Below are 18,805 nucleotides of genomic sequence, written 5' to 3'. Positions count from 1 at the left end.
TGTACTGTATTGTGATTGGTCGGTTGGCTGGAGAGGTTATAAATCTCTCCGTAACACAGTATCGGGTGCCATTTTGTGTGGTAAACTCAGAGCGAGCGAACACGTTACGGCGAGTTAGCGATCCCATCTGAGAGATTCATTGTTTTCTTCAAGTTTTTCCTTCTTTGTTCTTTTTCCGTTTTTCTTTCTTTCCCCTTCATTTTTTTTCCTGTACGAGTCTTCATTCTTCGGCTGACGCTTTGGACACAGTAAGTAATGACAGTGCTTGAACGAGTTGTATTGTAATATCTTTCTTTTGGAGTAAGGTAGTTTAAAAGTGATGAAAAAGGTTTAATGTTTTCCTGGCGCATTTTCCTACCTTTGTGTAACTTAGTTCGTATGTATGGAGCATTTAAGTCGATGTTTGTGAGTTAGTATGTTTGTGAACGGAGGTGTGCGATGATATAAACAGAAGCCCAGGGCGCACGCACCCCTCCCCCTCCTCTGCCGTTTTCTCCTGCACTCGGAAGGGGCATAGGTTACATGATCAAAAACACAAATAAACGGACTCTTTTCGGAAAAAAAAATGATTAGGGATGCATTCACGCTTTATTGAAAGTGAACGGCTGGTCGTGCCCGCTCTCACAATTAGTGTTCGGGTCCTAAAGGATATGCGTGTTTGTTTTCATCCGTATGTAGGTAGCTGTGGCTTTGCAGCAGAGGTAGCGTCGTTTAACGAGACGATGAAAAGTAGAGACTTATTTAGCGGTGTATTTGTGTGAGAGTAACGCGCTGAAAATTGTGTGGTAACGCGTGATAGCAGATCGATACAGATTTTTTCGCTGAGAGTCAGTTTATCTGTGTTTTTGGTCAATTAGGATTTCAGTACGTGTTTTGAGTTGGTATGGTTGTATTTGTTAACGTAGGTTTCGGTCGTCAATGCTTGTGGGGGATGGTGGTGGAAGGGAGTAAACTCTTTGTGGGAAGGAGTGAACCGTGTTTTTTGTACATATTGTTGCTAAGTTTTTACTGTAATAAGGACGCAGAGGTTTTGTCAATCATGAGGTATTTTGTGTAATTTTTATGGAACTGTTGGTGTGTTGAGGCGTAGTTTTGGATTCAACACACGTCGTCGTTGGTGCTAACAACAGTTCGTCCTGTTTAATGGCTGAATGCAGCGCTACTGTAAAACACGCCCCATTTCCTGAGTTTCGATAGTATCCAGCTGCGTCACTGCAGGCAGCAGTCTCATGGCGGTATTTCCTTGCGACAGCGCCACCCAGTGTATTGGAGTTGTCTTTCAGCTCACAGCGGTGGTTGTCAAAATTGAACCCATCTGAGATGTCTGTGGCTTATACAGTACTTAAATTCTAGAATTTTTAATGAAGGTGTAGTGATAATTATTAGCAGAAGTAATAAAGACTTGATGTTAGTGTGTTCACGATATAGGCAAAAACATTGGCAAGTAATGAACATCTCCTCAGCCTGTAGCAGGGACATGTTGTGTATGAAGGAAAGCCCATGAATGACAGCCTACCATGAGAAAGTGATTTTGTGTATGATGAAATAGAAAGCAAAAATCCTAGTATGTTTTACAGTGTACAAAAGAATGAAACAATTATCCAGACATTATATATGTGCAAATGGGATAAGGTACAATAGTGTAATTAATGTCATTTTATTGTTATTGTCATTGCTCAACATTAGCATTACACAATGCCCCACCCTGAGGTTAAGTGTGTTATGCTTGAGGAGATACTCCAGGTTGTCATTTAAATAGCAACAATTTAGGCATTGTTTTACAAGAATTATGGGCTTAACTCTAGTAGATTCATGAATCCAGTATTTACTGCTGGACTAACTTTGACATGACTTGTGTTATGTGATATAGAATATATACACACAATTTTATTTTAGTATTACATTTATAAAGCAGAGTCGATGGTTTGTTAATTGGACCTGTGGCATAGTTCTTAGATGATGCAGTAAATGTAATTTGGGGAATATAGTTATATTGATTGATTAATGAGAATTGTTTAATTTTGTGTTGAGTAATATGCCTGTGTAATACAATGGTTTGTAAAATTCTGCATTTTTTTCTTTACAGTTGCTGTCAGCAGAAAGTCATACCTAAGCACATTTTCGACAGTTGGATTTGGTGCGTTTGTGAGGTATGTTATGTTGCTGTTGTATAGTCATAGATGAATTTGCCAAAAAATATGTTTCAATGTATGTTTTTAATACTCATATTCATTCATTTTCTTTGTTGTTTTTTTTTATTATTTAGTCCACATGCCTAGAACGAAGTCCTTCCGTCGTTCCGAGGCGGCGGCTCGTAGACTGGCAGAGCGACAGCCACTTGGCATCACCCCCTTGTGGCGTCGTGCACGACAAGAAGATGAAGCAGGTATGTGGAAAATTATATTTATTTGTTTTTGTTGAACTAATTACTGTTGGTGTACTTACAGATGTTGCTTTTGCATTTGTCATCGCTTTTGTGACTGAGTTGGGGAAATCTGATTTGTCTTTCATAGTTCAAGGGACTGGACAGCGCCATCATGTCCTCAGGTGGCCAGTTTCTCCACTGACCAGGAAGAGTCACAAGTTGGTCATTCCACCTGAGTCTTCTGACAAGGAGGTAAAAAAAAGTAGAATTCTCATATATGTGTAGAGCTTTAAATTCATTTACTAGTAGGTGATGTTCTAACTATGTTTTGCTGTTCCAGTTTGTCCTTCTGGTTGGTGACTCCCACCTGCGAGCCATCGTTGATGGGTTCGTGGAGATGCCAAAGGGACTGTTTTCCTTTGGCATCATGTCGACACCAGGGGCTGCTGCGCATGAGGAGAGGATCGAGCTGATCCATGCTGAGGTTCCCCGTACTCCTGCAGCAGTGGTTCTTCTTGCACCCAGCAACAACCTGACGCACTCCAAGACCATCGAGAGTGCAAGTGCAGACTTTGCCATGCTTTTGTCTGCAGCCATGGAACGTTGGTCCAACGTACGTATTGACATGTGTTCTTGTTGGCATATTGAATGGTTTGAAAGGGAAATGTGAAAGGTTTGTCAATACAATACAAATGTTTATACATGTGTTGCCTTATTTTTTAGGTTGCAGTGCTTGAGTTTCCTCCTCGGATCTCCAGCAATCTCCAGTTGCAGCAGGCCATGAGTCAGGAATACCACAGAGTTTCTGCTAGAATGGGTATGTCTGCTTTTTAAAGCAGAATTTGTTGTATTGTTTAATGTGGTTGTGTAAATGAAAACACAATCGTATCTAGTATCTCATACTTTGTCTTGTTGATTTTTTAAGGTGTGAGGTACTTTCCAGCATTCGAACATTTCCCTTTGAGAGAGACTGATTTGTGGGCCAGAGATGGTGTAAGTAGAACTTTCACTTATGACATAAATTGGTCATCTTTAGCACTGAAAGTGTTGTTAATAATTTTTGCTTAATGTTTTTTCAACAGATTCACCTGTCTGATACTGCAGGGATGCCAATCCTTGCACGGCTGCTATGGCAGGCTGCGTACGATGTAAGTTGTGTTGTGTTATAAAAAGATTATGGTTCATTGCATTGAATGTGAATTCTTTACTAATCAGTGCATTTGGGTTATTGCACTTACTATGTTATCTGTAATAATACCAATTTAGTATGTTTTAAATGTTATATTTGACCTGCTTATTAATAACTGTGTTTTGTTATGTCATTAAATAGACCCTGAAGCCACTGCCACAGACAACACGCGTCCAGGTTCCAACACCTCCCAAGCCCTCTGTCCCACAGGTCAAGCCTAGACTTGTGGTGAGAGGTGAAGTTCCTACTCTGCGTCCTCCAGTGAACCCCTTCACTGAGTGGACCACTGTGAGACAGCGCAGAAGGGTAAGTTGTTGATAGTTTTTTGAAAGATTTGTAAATGTATACGCTGTGTGCACTGAAGTTCAATGATAATAACTACAAACTGTGTTTCTTTGAATGACAGGGGAGCTCATCAGGGGAATCATCTCTCTCCTCTGGTGTGGTTCCTAAGAAGCGGATGGTTGGAAAGCAGGTTTGTAATGTTTCATCTTGTTGATAGAGTTGCGGACATGTCTGAGGTGCTGTGCTTAAAGCAAGCAAACATTCTATACATAGTTTACATGTTTGAAATAGTGCTAAGTTTGCTTTGTAGTAAATTTATGTATCATTGTATTTCATTACACCTGTTCAGTTTAAGAACTGTATCTGTGTTGTAATTTCACAGGTCCTGAAGGAGTGTGCCATCCCGCTAACACCAGTCTGGTTTAGCGCTGCGCTGTTGGATGAGATGGAAAAGGTTGCTCCATCTCATCTGCCTGCTCCTGCAGAGTGCAGACCTGTTCCCAAGGGCAAGCAGGTAATATTCATAGACACTGTGTTTATATTACCAAGTAACCCAGTTACCCAGTCCAAACTTATTTCATTGTGTATAATGTTGTAACTTGTATTTTCATTAGAAGGCCTTTGTGGAACAGAAGAAGGCTGCTGTCTCCAAGAGGAGTCGGTCCGTTCGACAGGTGAGTTTTATAAGATTATTTTGGCAAACAATGTTCTGTTTTATTTAAGTAACAGTGTCACAAGTTAACTGCAGTCTGAGAACTCATCCATGACTGTGGTTGTTTTTGTAGGCGGAGGCAGTGCCGTGTGTAGGAGGTGTGAAGTCCCAGGCCACACCTGCTACTGTCGTGCCTGAGATGGTTGGAGAGGAGGTTGGTGTTTAATTTAACAATAAAATGTTTTTTGTTTGTTCTTCATACTGATTGAATGTCACATAAGTACTGTAATGGTTCAAGCAATAGGTTTGACTTATATCAGTGACATATCTGTGTTGTCTATGCTGGTAATTGACCTGTTTTGTTTTTGATCAGGTGCCAGTGCCCCACGTGTCCCCAGCGTGTCCTGTGTCCTCTGTGTCCCCTGTGCTTCCCGTGTCTCCATGTGCCAGCCCTGCCCAGGCCCCTGAGGTGGAAGGTAGCGCGAAACATCGCTCTCAAAGATTCATCAAAGGTCAGAGTGATATTTGTTGTCTGTCTTGTGTTTGTAGTGAGCAGTTACCCACACCTGTAGTTTCTGCCAGTACTTTAAGACTAGGCAGTGGTGAGCGTCCTGATGTTAACACAGCAATATGTTGTAGTGTTGTAGCTGCCATCAAGCACAAAGTTTCACCTGTGTGTACATGGCGTGGTAGAGACCTGGATGAGATCAGGTCACAGGGTAGTGACTTGTATGCGTTTATAGCACAGGAGAGTCACAATCTGGCAGAGAAGGACAAGTTTTTTCAGCTAGTTGAAAAGCGTAGTGTTTTTGGTAAGAAGTGGAGACTTGAGCTTGACTTGGCAGAGTACATTGCTGCTACGTCTAGTGGAGAGGCTCTGTTGTATGAGAAGCTTCAAGACCTGCTGATTAGTACAGGCATGTGTCTCTTTAGCATTGATAATGCCTGTACAGTTATCATACAGCACAACAACTACTTTGTGGTTGTTGACTGTGGTAGACGAGATGAATCTGGCTTTGCTTCGAGCTGTGGCAGATCTGTGGCTGTGTTTACCACATGCCTGAATGACTTGATGTGCCACATCAGGGGTCTGCAAAAGTCATTGCAAGGACAGTGCTATGCTGTTGTCCGCATGGATCTGGCTGAGTTGGGAGTTGAGATTGGTGCGCACAGTTCCACAAGGGTTGTAGATAGTATTGTTGAAACTGCAGACAGTGATGTTGAAATTGTAGACAGTGATATTGAGCTTAGTGTAGGGAGCTCCTCAGAGGCTGCAGACAGTAATGGAAACATAGAAGTTGAAGCTAAGGTTGAGGAAAGTAGTTTTGTCACACCTCCACATCGAGTAGGGTCTGTGCAGGGCGCATTCCATCAGGGAGATGCTCGCTTTCAACACGCAGGGAAACAGTGCATGGCCATAAGCCTGGTAAGTCTAGCTAAACACACAATTCAGAGTGTGTTTTCATGGCAGTCACATACCTTAGATGAGGTCCTTGTGTCAGGGGACAAGTTGTACTCTCAAGAGAGAACAACTTGATAAGTGATACCAGAGATCACTATCTCCTTGCCACTGAACTGCCCACACAGCATGTTGTTCATGGACAGAGGTTAGATTTTTTCTATGGTGATGTTGTCAGTGGAAATGTTGATACTACTTATGGTGAATTAATTACATCCGGGGTGCATTTCAGTTTGAAAGACGGATTGACACAAATGTTTCGTAACTATAACACATGTCTTTTGACAGTGTGTGCAAACACCTGTGCTATCATACATCAAAATGGACAGTATGCACTTGTTGATTCTCATGCTCGAAGTCCCAATGGGCTTGTAGATTCTAGGGGGAAGAGTGTTGTTTTATATTTTAGCACTCTTGATGAACTTTTTCATCATGTACATAGACTTGCAAAAACAATGACTAGATATGAGAAGCCATTTGAGATTACAGGTGTTTTTGCCTCTCTGCATGAAGATACTGTTCATAGTGATGTGTGTCCGCCACATTCAGAAATTGTTCAAAATACGAACAGAGTGTTTGGAAGTAGTTTGATGGAAAGTTTTAGCCATCTGGCAGTGATGAGGTGCAGCAAGAGTGGAAGACTTAGGAAACGCAAAAGAGTAGCTGGAAGTTTAATGTGTAAGAAGTTGAAAAGAAGGGATGTTAATGATATTGATTCAGATGTAGAGTTTGTTAGTGATATGAGTAGTCACCAACTAATGTTTAATCCTCTTAGTAAGGCAGTGTCAGAGTCTTTGTGCATACAGTTAAAGATCCAGTGTGACAAAGTTGATCCTGTATCTACTGAAATAGGTCCATTAGGGGCTCCATGTAGAAATGAGAAGATAGCTGGTGATGGTAATTGTTTTTTTAGAGCAATTAGTCAAGCTGTAAGTGGAACACAGGATTATCACAGGAAATTTAGACTTGCAGTTGTTAAGCAGCTACAAAGTAATGAGGTGGACTATAGTGGTCTGTTGAGAAGTGAGTATTCATCTGTGAAAGACTACCTAAGTAAATCAAGAATAAAATACCTTGGTAGCTGGGCAACAGAATTAGAAATTCAAGCAGCAGCAGACTTTTTAAGAGTAAATTTATTTACATACTGTCAAGATCGCTGGCTTCAATATAGTTGCAGGAATACACAAATGTCAAGTCAGGGAATTTATTTAGAAAACTGTTATGGGAACCATTTTGAGACAGTTGTTTGTGTAAATCAGCCTAAATCCCAAACATGTTATCAATATTGTAAAGTCAGTCAGGCGACTTCTGTGAGATATAATATAAGACATCGGAGTACAGACAAGGAAGCAATGTGTTTAGGAGACTTCTCTTCAAATACACTTCATGAAGCTGAACCTGTGGAGGTTGATGTTTCCGAAAACTATTCAGATAAATCATCTAAATATTTAAAAAGAAAAAAGAATCGTCTTCAGAAATGGAACTATGACATGAATAGAAAGAAAATACAGCACACAAGTAAGGAAAACAAGAAATTGAAATATCATACTGATTTGGTGTTTCAAGCAAAATTAAAAGGCATGAGTAAAAACAGAATGAAAATGTATTACCAATTAGATCCTTTGTATAGAGAAATAAAGAAAGAAAAGAGTATAGAAGAATACCAAACAAATCCCTTACATAGAGAAAAAAAGAAAAAAGAAAGTAAAGATCAATATGAAACAAATCCCTTACATAGAGAAAAAAAGAAAAAACAAAGTAAAGATCTATATGAAACAAATCCCTTACATAGAGAAAAAAAGAAAAAACAAAGTAAAGATCTATATGAAACAAATCCCTTACATAGAGAAAAAAAGAAAAAACAAAGTAAAGATCTATATGAAACAAATCCCTTACATAGAGAAAAAAAGAAAAAACAAAGTAAAGATCTATATGAAACAAATCCCTTAAATAGAGAGAAAAAGAAAAAAGAAAGTAAAGATCAATATGAAACAAATCCTTTACATAGAGAAAAAAAGAAAAAACAAAGTAAAGATCTATATGAAACAAATCCCTTACATAGAGAAAAGAAGAAAAAAGAAAGTAAAGATCTATATGAAACAAATCCCTTACATAGACAAAAAAAGAAAATAAAGAGTATAATGAACTACAGAGTTGATAAATTACACAATCAACGTGTGAAAGCTCTTAGCATTAAGAAGTTTCGTGATGATGCAGAGCATAGGAAAAATGTTGCAGCAGGTAATAGGTTAAGGAGAGAAAAGAAAAAAACAATGTCAGAGCAATTTGATTTTGTTATGAAACAATTTTTAGAGAAAGTTAAGGATGGATCAGATTTTGCTTGTTGTGTTTGTCACAAGTTGTTGTTTAAACATCAGGTGTTAAGTTGTAAAAAAAATGACTATAGGAAAAACAGGGCATCAGCTTTAATAGCAGAAACATGTTTAACAGATGATTTTTTACATGAGTGTAGTGAAGAATGTGAATTACCTTGTAGCTTGATGGATTCCTCAATGGGTCAGATGTGGATTTGCTACACCTGCCATTACAAAATTAATAAAGGAGAATTCCCATCTGAGTGCGTTTTAAACAAGTTGGAACTTGATCCCATTCCACCTGAGCTCTCATGTTTGAACAGTCTTGAACAGCATTTGATTGCATTAAATATACCATTTATGAAAATGTTAGCATTACCTAAAGGTGGGCAAAATGGAGTTCATGGACCAGTTACTTGTGTTCCAGCTAATATTGTGCAAACAGACAATTTGTTGCCACGTTCTAATATGGAAGGATCTTTGTTGCGAGTGAAATTAAAGCGTAAATTAACATATAAAGGACATTATGAATATCAGTTTGTTGACCCAATGCGTATACGTAGAGCTTTGAGTTATTTAAAACACACCAATGTTCATTATAGAGACATAGAGTTTAATGAGGAGTGGTTAAATGAATTTTGTAGAGAAGAAGATATGACTTGTGGAGAAATTTACAATGCAGATAAGGTTGATAGTGAACTGGCTGCAGATGTTGTTGAGGATGAGTTGTTGCATGATAGACAGCAACATTGCATGTTTCAAGATACATGTCTCATGCCAGTAGATATTGGTCAGGAAGCATTAGACCAATATTTTGATGAGACTTTAAATGTAGCCCCAGCTGAAGGAAATAACCCTGTGAGATTATTGTGCGATGAGGCAAATGAAGCTAAATGTTTTCCAGTATTATTTCCGCAGGGTACTAATACTTATCATGAGCTTAGACAGCATAAATTAACTTTATGTAGGTATTTCACCAACAGGATCTTAAATGCTGATGGTCGATTTGGAAAAAATGTAGAATACATTTTCTATGCTCAATACATGTCTGAGCTAGAACAGGTTGTTTCAAAAGTTTCTATAGCATTGCGAAAAGGCAAAAGAGGTTATGAATCAATAAAAGCTACTGATTTATTAAAAAATGAGGAATCCTTGAAAAAATTGTTGGAGTTTGATGATGGCTATCGTTTTCTGAAACCTATTAGAGGTACTCCAGCGTTTTGGCAGGGAATCCAGAAGGAATTACTGGCCTGTGTCCATCAACTTGGTATTCCAACATGGTTTTGTTCATTTTCGTCAGCTGATATGAGATGGAAAAATCTATTAAGTAGTATTTTAAAACAGGAAGGTAGGACACAGACAGCAGAAGAGTTAGAATGGGCAGATAGGTGTGAGCTGCTGCGACATAATCCTGTGACAGCAGCTAGAATGTTTGATTTTCGCTGGCATTGTTTTCTCAGAGAAGTACTGATGTCTCCAGCTGAGCCGATAGGTAAGATTCAAGATTATTTTCATAGGGTAGAGTTTCAGCAACGTGGCTCTCCACACATTCATAGTTTATTTTGGATTGAGAATGCTCCAGTTATTGATAAAAACACAGATGAGGAGGTGGTTGACTTTATAGATAAATATGTAACATGTGAATTACCATCTCAAGATGAGGATTTGTTTGAGACAGTTTCATCTGTACAACAACATTCTAAGAGACATTCTAAAACATGTAAGAAAAAGAATACAACGTGTCGTTTCAATTTTCCAAGGCCATCATCTGGTAGGACATTTATATGTCGCAAAAGTGAAGAAGATGCAAAAGAAACTTGTCAGTGTCAGACAGGGAAGACAGACAACTCCACTCCAGTTCAATGTAATTGTCAGGCAAAGAAAGAGGCAGAGAAAAAACTTAGAGAGCAGGCATCAGCCCTTTTGAGATCAGTAAAGGTAATCCTTGCAGATGAAGAGAAAAGCAGTAAATTCAGTACTATAGATCAGTTGCTTTCCAGTTTAGGAACAAATCAGGATGGTTTTGAGCAGGCGTATAGACTATTTGCGCGTAAAACACATATTGTCCTGAAGAGAGATATCAATGAAGTTTGGACAAATCAGTATAGTAAGCCACTGCTGAAATGCTGGAATGCCAACATGGACATACAGTATGTTGTTGATGCATATGCCTGCGTAGTGTACATTATTTCATATATATCCAAAGCAGAAAGGGAGATAGGGTTGTTGTTAGGTAATGCACAGAAGGAGGCTTCAAAAGATAAAAATGTTAGTGCACAAGAAGCTTTGAAGAAACTTGGCAGTGTTTACCTCCATAACAGAGATGTTTCTGCACAAGAGGCTGTCTATAGATTAGTTCCTAACATGCATCTGAAGGAATGCTCTAGAAAGGTTGTGTTTGTTCCAACAGGTGACAATGTAGTTAGAATGAGTTTACCTTTAAACGTATTAAAACAGAAGGCATCTTCACAGGACCTTACATCAGAAGACTTGTGGATGATGAGTATAGTTGATCGATACAAGAACAGGCCAGAAGACAGGGAATTTAGTGAAATGTGTTTGGCATCTTTTGCTTCGGAATACCGTGTAGTTAGTAAAAATGAGAAATCAAAAAATAGAATTAAACTGCAAAATGACAGCGGATTTGTCATCAAAAGAACACGTTCAAAACCAGCAATTGTACGCTATGCACATTTTTCCGAAACCAAAAATCCTGAATTGTTTCATCAGAGCATTTTGCAGCTGTTTTTCCCATATCGGGAAGATATTCAGCTAAAACCTACAAATTTTGCAACCTTTCAAGACTTCTACAAAACTGGTCATGTCATGTTTAGTGATGGCACAAAGCACTTAGTGAAGTCTGTTGTAGATTGTAACAGGAGAAGGTTTGAAGTTGAAGCAGAAAATTTAGATGACATTAGAAATGCTGTTGATAGTGATGCTATCTTAGAAGATGCCTGGTGCGAGCTGTGTCCACAGCAAGAACTGGAGCGTCTACAGTGTGTGGAGGAATTTCAAGATCAAGAGCAGAATGTAGAGGAACACACTGACCACATTCCAGATTTAGCAGTCACTGATACAGAGGTTTGTCATTTAGAAAAGAGGAGTAACATTCTGAGTAGACATGATGGTCTAGCCTTAGTTAGGTCTCTGAATGAAACACAGTTATCCATTTTTTATCAAGTTAGACAGTGGTGTTTAGATAGGGTAAATGGTAAAAAGGTAGATCCCCTGCATGTGTTTATAACTGGTGGAGCTGGTACTGGAAAAAGCCATTTGATTCGGGCTATCCAGTATGAGGCCATGAGGTTGCTGTCAACAACATGTCGTCATCCTGACAACACTTGTGTTTTGTTGACAGCACCTACAGGGATTGCTGCATACAATTTACATGCAGCAACTATCCACAGCACATTCAGCATTGGAAAGGAGGTACGCTTACCGTACACTCCTTTGGGTGAGGAAAAGATTAATTCTTTGCGAGCTAAATTGGCAGATTTGCAGTTGTTGATTATTGATGAAATCTCAATGGTAGATCACAGATTGCTAGCTTACATTCATGGTAGATTGAGACAAATCAAACAGACTGGTGACTTTTCCCCTTTTGGTAATGTAAGTGTTCTTGCAGTTGGTGATTTTTATCAGTTGCCTCCTGTTAAAGGGAAGCCTCTGTATGCCAACAATGAAGGTGTGAATTTGTGGTCCAGTCTGTTTAGTGTTGTTGAGTTAACTACAGTTGTTAGGCAAAAGGATAATGGTTTCGCTGAATTGCTGAATAGGATTAGAACTCAATCTAAAGACAGGCCAATGCTGCTTAGTGATATTCAGACATTAAAGAATCGTGAAACCGGTGAAGTCAGCTCAGCTTTGCATATATTTCCAACCAATACGCAGGTGAATGAGCACAATATTCAGGAGCTATTCAGGACCTGTCCTGAATATCTGATGGTTGAGGCAGAAGACTATGTGAATAGTAAAAAAACAGGGAAGCTTGAGTTGATGACCGGGCATCATACCAAAGCAGATAAAACATGTTTGGAAAAAACACTGTTTTTGGGAAAAGATGCTCGTGTGATGTTATGTAAAAATGTAGATGTTAGTGACGGTTTGGTAAATGGTGTGTGTGGAACTGTGACCCACATAGTGACAATTGATGGTAAGAAGTTTCCTCAGCTGGTGTTTGTTAAATTTGATAATCATGATATTGGAACTCAGAGGAGGAAACGCTCTGCTGGTGTTACTGTAGGTTTAATGGACTCAACAAGTATTGAACCAGAAGAGGAGAGAGTGAACAGTAAAGGTGGTTTGCGGAGACAATTTCCACTGAAACTTGCTTGGGCTTGTACAGTTCACAAAGTGCAAGGTCTTACTGTTGATAATGCTGTTGTATCTTTTAAAAGGATATTTTCAGCAGGACAGGCATATGTGGCCTTAAGCCGCGTCAAGAGTTTATCAGGCCTGATTGTGCAGGATTTTAATGAAAAAAAGGTCTATTGTAAGGATGAGATACAAGAGGCCATACTTGGTATGCCAAAATTTTTACTTGAAGACAGATCAGTGCAAACAAAAGCACAAACATTCTCTGTGTTTTTAATGAATGTGCAGAACTTGTCTCTTCATCTGTCTGATATAGTCTCATGTACACAGCATCTGCAGCCTCAGTGTATTGCTGTAACAGAAACCTGGTTGTCCACTGATTGTGTTTTAGAAGATATCAAATGTAGTGGTTACAGTTTCCATAACTGCCCACGAAGTCTGTCTTACACTAGTAAGCATCCAGCTCTGACTGCTTTGCAGGCCCAACAACATGGTGGTGTTGGTATTTTTTGTGCAGATAATGTGGGCTTTCACTTAATCAAAATTCCACATGTGAATATGGAGTGCTTGGTGTGCAAGTATGTTGATCTGGAAATTCTGCTTGCTATAGTATATCGCCCACCAACTTATCCCATGTCTTTGTTTAAAGAGTATCTCAGCAAGTTGCTTGATGAACTTAACCCACTAAGTAACACAGTTGCTGTCATGGGAGATTTTAATGATGACATTTTGAAGTCATCATCAGTGTGCAATTTTTTTGCAGAAAGGGGGTATGTTCAGCTTGTAGCACAACCAACCACTGAGCAAGGCACATTAATTGACCACGTGTATGTGAAAACAACACAGTATGAGGTACAGACAGTAGTGTGGCCTACTTACTTTAGCGATCACGAAGGGATTTTATGTTGTTTCAAAAGCACATCTCCTTAAAGTGATGGGGCAGAATAGATGTACTTTTCACAGTGTAGGTGTTCATATTTTTATTAGAAGTGTAAAATGTTATGTAGTTCACAGGTAGTTGAAATATTTCTATAGTGTTAAGAATCCATACAGTTTCATATTTGTATGCCTACTGTGTTCTTTTTTGTTGTACACGTGTATATTTCACTGTATATATGTTTTTGTATTTGTATGTTTGTCCTGTCAGAGTTTGTCCTGTTCGTAAAGTATGTCTTGTCTTGTGTTCCCACTCATGGCCTGCACCTTGTCGTGGTGAGTGGGCTTTCAACTAAGATGGGCCACCTGTGTTGAAATGTTTGTTACATATACTGTGTTGATAAAGTTGGATGGAGGTGTCATAGTTTTTAAATGCTATTGAAATAGAACATACCAAGAGTCAATAAAATGAAAACAGAAAGAGCAAGTTAATACTGGAGAGTAGGGAGTTGCACTTTATTACCTGAGTAGTATATTAATATTACCTGAACACTATTTGTAATGTCTGCTGAAGTGTAAACTTTACAACTACATTTAATGTTTTTCATTGTAGTTCATTTTATTTTAATTATGTATTGACATAATTAAACTAAAGCAAAAATCATCAAAGTAATGCATCTGAAACTATATGCAATTTCAAAGTTACCCACAATAAGAGTCAGGGATAAGATATAAGATCCAAATGTAAAAGGAACCTTCATAACTTAAAATAAAAACATATAATTATTTGCATGAAATGGCAGTATCTGCTGCCATCTTGTGGTGACCTTTTAGCTAGCGCCTCATCCAGATGAAACAGTCAAGCTGGCGGGAGTTATGTAACAGAGTTTGTCTTCTTTGGGACAATTGTGTGAAATATTACAGCATATAATACAATACATAATATAATACAACACAATATCATTAATACATATATTGATAATGTTGCAGTACATAAAGTAGCATGTCAGTAATCAACAGTTCTTGTGAGAACATTCCAATCTATTGTGTCATAGGAAACACTCACTGATGTACAGGCTTGCAAGTGAATCCTTAGCTAGATGAAAACACTGCAACCCACAGTGACTATGCAGGATGAGTATCACAAGAACTGAACCACTTTAGTTTCTTCATATTTAAAAGTTGTTCAATGCTAATGGGAAAGTATTTGTGACTATTTACATTGTAGCGTTACTATTCCTCATTGTCATTCTTCCTCCAGTGCTTATTCATCGTGCTAACAACAAATGCAGATACCATTTCCTGTATGTCCTTCCTCCCTATCTGCCCTTCTTTCTGTAAACATTTGTCTGTCTAAATTATGAAAAACCCTGGTGGACGGAAGGACTGGTGCCAATACATTCAAGCTGTGTCAGTGGCATTACAGCCAAGTAAGTATAATGTTACTTCATTTTTGCATGTACCCTTTTGTAGAGAATACTGTTCCTCACAACTTAACCGTGTTTGTGTCCTCCTTTCCAGTGCCTCTTCAAAAGAATCATGCAGTAACTCACCCAAGCACCAGTTCTTCCCTGTGGTTAACTGCAACCTCAGGTCATGCTCCCTCTGAGAAACTTCATTGGACAGGATTTGAATACACAAGCAGGAATAAAATCCCTCAAAACTGTTTTTGTCTGTGCCTTGCGTCTCCTCCCAAAAGGAAAGTGGTTATACAAACCATGACAACTGTGTGTTTATGTTTCATGAAAGGGATAAATGTAAAATGTCATTTCCTTTGGGGCATCAGTTAAGTTTGTGTAATATGGATTGTCATTGCGTGAAGTTGTGCATTCTTATGTATTGATAATTAGTAAGGTTTATATAAAATTGATTGATTAGACATATTAATTGTAATTTTCATTATAATTTAGACAGCTATGAAGTTGACGTAATAAAAAAGTATAAGTATTACTTGAATTATTCACACAATTTGTGACCTTCATTTGTTTGAAAGTTAGAAAAATTGTATTCCAGTAATGTGTATGTCAGTGAGCAAATGTGTTTTCATTAGTGCTGCACAATTTGGGGAAAAGGTGCAATTTGCGATTAGGTGGACAATATTGCGATTGCGATTGTCCTTGCGATTTAATAAAAAAAAGTTGTGTCATAATGAGTGTGCAGACTTGCTTGGTTATCATGGGGAAAAATCTGAATTGCATGTGCTGACATTGCGATTGCAATTGCGATAATCGTGCAGCCCTAGCTTTCATGTACATACTTTGTTACTGCACTTTTTTAGATTTAAATAATGTGAAACTACACAATAAAGTATGTTTGATGGATAAATTGAGTGGTTGTCAAGAATAGCAAAGATTTGTATACAATTGTGTTGAACATGAATAAACTGTTGCTTTGGATGAATTGATTGTGGAGGTTTGTTTTTGGACAGGAAACTATATCAATCTGATGTAATGTTGATTGAAATCTTAGTTTGTCGTGGATTGAAAATGTATTGTACAAGTTCAAAAGAAATGAGATTTGAAATACTGTAGGTTTGAATGAAATTTAAAAAAAAATCAGCATTAATAACATGACAAATGATTGAGTTATTTAGAGACATTTTCCTCTGTGTTGAAAATGTGTGTATCTGTCTAAGAATGGCATATACTAAAAGGTAATACATTGGATGAATGAGCCGTAATCTGCGTAAGAACAATAGAAAGAGAAGAAAAAGTGATGGTGACTGCACTGTGTGTAAAGCAGGGGTAACCAACTTTATTCATTATGAAGGTGGCCCTTGGCACAAGGAATAAAAAGTTTCTTAAGAAAGTTTCAGAGATCACCCTTTCATAACATCAATGATAGCAGAAGTGCCAATACTATGTGAAATCTGTACTCACCGGTTAATGTTAATGATGTAAGAATTATTGCAGATAATTTACAGAACAAAGACAGTAGAAAAGATCTCCATGAAGACAAGTGCTGTTGGAAGATGCACCAGAGACCAGGCCAGAGGGGGAGTGACCTCGTGTGTAAAATTCGGGAGCAAATGTTAAAATGAATGGAATAATATTATCAAGCATTTCCAGAGGGTGGTGCTAGTGCAATAACAGAGATTTGAGGTTATAGAAGAGTTGGGGGATGGACTTTCATGGTGTGTGTGAAGTTTGAAGGAAATTAGGCCTTACATGACTGAGTTAGTGCTGCTTCCTGCAGTCTTTTGACATTAGCAAGGTAAAGCTAGTGGCATAGACAGACCCTTGACCTTCAGGACATGAGCTGATTTGTAATGCTTTATGAAGGCGTGACAGACATTTGCAAGTTACATGAAAAAGAAAATGGCCAAAAATGAAGAGGCTATAAATGACAGAGGAAAAAACATGACTTCCTGTTAACAGTAAGGGGCGCTGTACTGTTAAATGAAAATAAGTGTATGGATGTGTTGGGGATGGGAAAGTTAACACGTGTGTGCATTTTCTGCCTGATACAACATTGTACAAGAGAGCTATTAAGATTTTCATGAAGCGGCAAAATGGTGAACTTTGGCGGCCATTTGTGGCCACGCCATACAAGATAATGACAATTGTATTGTAAGTTTTCATCTTCAATGTGTGTAGTTTCCACAAGCCAAGTTTGGAGTTCATGTTAGTCAAAACCTGGGAGTAGTTCATTGAAATACATAGCCTATAAACGTAATTTTGGCAATTTCAGTCCATTGCCATCAGGAGGCGTTGTGCTTTCGGGGGAGAATAATGATATGGCTGTGTCCAGGGCTTAACACTGAACATGTGTCTTGATTTTGGTGAAGATTGGACAAATTTGAAAAATGCCGAACTTTAAGCCCGTGTCCTGGCAAAACGGAAAAATATTCTGTAAATTGTAATATGATTATTAATGTTCAATGTGTGTAGTATACACATGGCAAGATTGGAGTTGGTGTGACAAAAGCCCTAGGACTAGTTCGTTCAAATGCGTAGGCTACAAATCGTGAAAATCCCATGTTTACGTGCTAATAGCGAAGTTCGTGTTGAGAATTCACGATAGTCATAAGAGACTTTTTTGTTCATGTGGGCATGCTTGTTAAACCCACCAAATTTCAAGGCTGTAGCTCAAAGCAGACCAAGGGGCTGCAGTTTTAAGCCCCTAGGGGGCGCAAGGGGTGATGGATTTTTGCACAGACAGTGGAATCATAAATTTTTCGCCGAGTTTGAATTTTGTGGCTAGGTCATTTCGCCTTTTTTTCAAGCCAAAGGCACGCAAAATGGCATTGTATTGGCAGAAACAAAGAAGAAGAAGAAGAAGAAGAAGAAGAAGAAGAATAATAATCCTAACGATTACAAGAGGGCTTCGCCCCCCGATTCTCGGGGGCTCGGGCCCTAAATATAGCTGCATGCAGCAATGACGGGCCCTCGCCCCGCGGAAAATGGTCCGTATTGGGGTAATTCCCAAGCGGGCTAAGTGCAGCAAAATGTGCCTCAAGCAAGAGCTCTGTGTATGGATGAGGTTGTTCCCCCGCAAGCAAGCATACATGGTACATTGAAAGCATAGTTGATATGATTAGTGTCCCATAGGGGGAGCAGCATTATCACTGTAATCCATGTCAACAGCAGTCAGGAGTGGGAGTGACTTCATGTGTGTAAAATTTGGAGCAAACCTTAAAATGAATGTAATAATATAATCAAGCATTTCCAGTGGGTGGCGCTATTGCAGTAGCAGAGATTTGAGGTTATAGAAGAGTTGGGGGATGGACTTTCATGGTGTGTGTGAAGTTTGGAAGAAATTAGACCTTAAATGACTGAGTTAGTACTACTTCCTGCTGTGTTTTGACATTAGCGAGGTGAAGCTAGTGGCATAGACACACCCTTGACCTTGAGGACATGAGCTGATTTGTAATGGTTTATGAAGGCGTGCCAGACATTTGCAAGTTAAATGAAAAAGAAAATGGCCAAAAATGAAGAGGCTATAAATCAGAGAGTAAAAGACATTACTTCCTGTTAACAGTAAGGGGCGCTGTTGTGTTAGATGAAAAGAAGTATATGGATGTGTTGGAGATGGGAGAGTTAACATGTGTGTGCATTTTGGGCCTGATCCAACATTGTACAAGAGAGCTATTAAGATTTTCATGAAGTAGCAAAATGGTGAACTTTGGCGGCCATTTGTGGCCGAGCCATACAAGATGATAAGAATTGTATTGTAAGTGTTCATCTTCAATGTGTGTAGTTTCCACAAGGCAAGTTTGGAGTTCATCTTAGTCCAAACCTGGGAGTAGTTCATTGAAATACACAGCCTATAAACGTAATTTTGGCAATTTCAGGCCATAGCCATCAGGAGGCGTTGTAATTTCTGGGAGGAACAGGGACATGGCTGT

The 18,805-nt window shown here is 38.7% G+C and overlaps 2 protein-coding genes across 5 annotated transcripts in view; one reads left to right on the top strand and one right to left on the bottom strand.

The window, feature by feature from the left end:
* LOC141802741 (glutamate receptor ionotropic, kainate 5-like) overlaps positions 1-18,805 on the bottom strand; it is a 302,416-nt gene that overhangs the window by 122,138 nt on the left and 161,473 nt on the right. The window lies entirely within an intron of this gene.
* LOC141803256 (uncharacterized) lies at positions 92-5,063 on the top strand. The gene is made up of 15 exons (XM_074687219.1): positions 92-248; positions 2,087-2,150; positions 2,267-2,386; positions 2,514-2,617; positions 2,706-2,978; positions 3,089-3,182; positions 3,291-3,358; positions 3,448-3,513; positions 3,696-3,860; positions 3,961-4,029; positions 4,222-4,353; positions 4,454-4,513; positions 4,625-4,705; positions 4,865-4,967; positions 5,041-5,063. Exons 3-15 carry the CDS (start codon positions 2,272-2,274, stop codon positions 5,061-5,063), a joined length of 1,353 nt encoding a protein of 450 aa, XP_074543320.1. The 5' UTR covers positions 92-248; positions 2,087-2,150; positions 2,267-2,271.

This window comes from Halichoeres trimaculatus, unplaced genomic scaffold, assembly GCF_033239565.1.
Source record: "Halichoeres trimaculatus isolate MK-OKI-2021-1 unplaced genomic scaffold, fHalTri1.1 fHalTri1_scaffold_14, whole genome shotgun sequence".
NCBI classification, from domain to species: Eukaryota; Metazoa; Chordata; class Actinopteri; order Labriformes; family Labridae; genus Halichoeres; species Halichoeres trimaculatus.
This window is presented reverse-complemented; position numbering and strand designations above follow the sequence as displayed.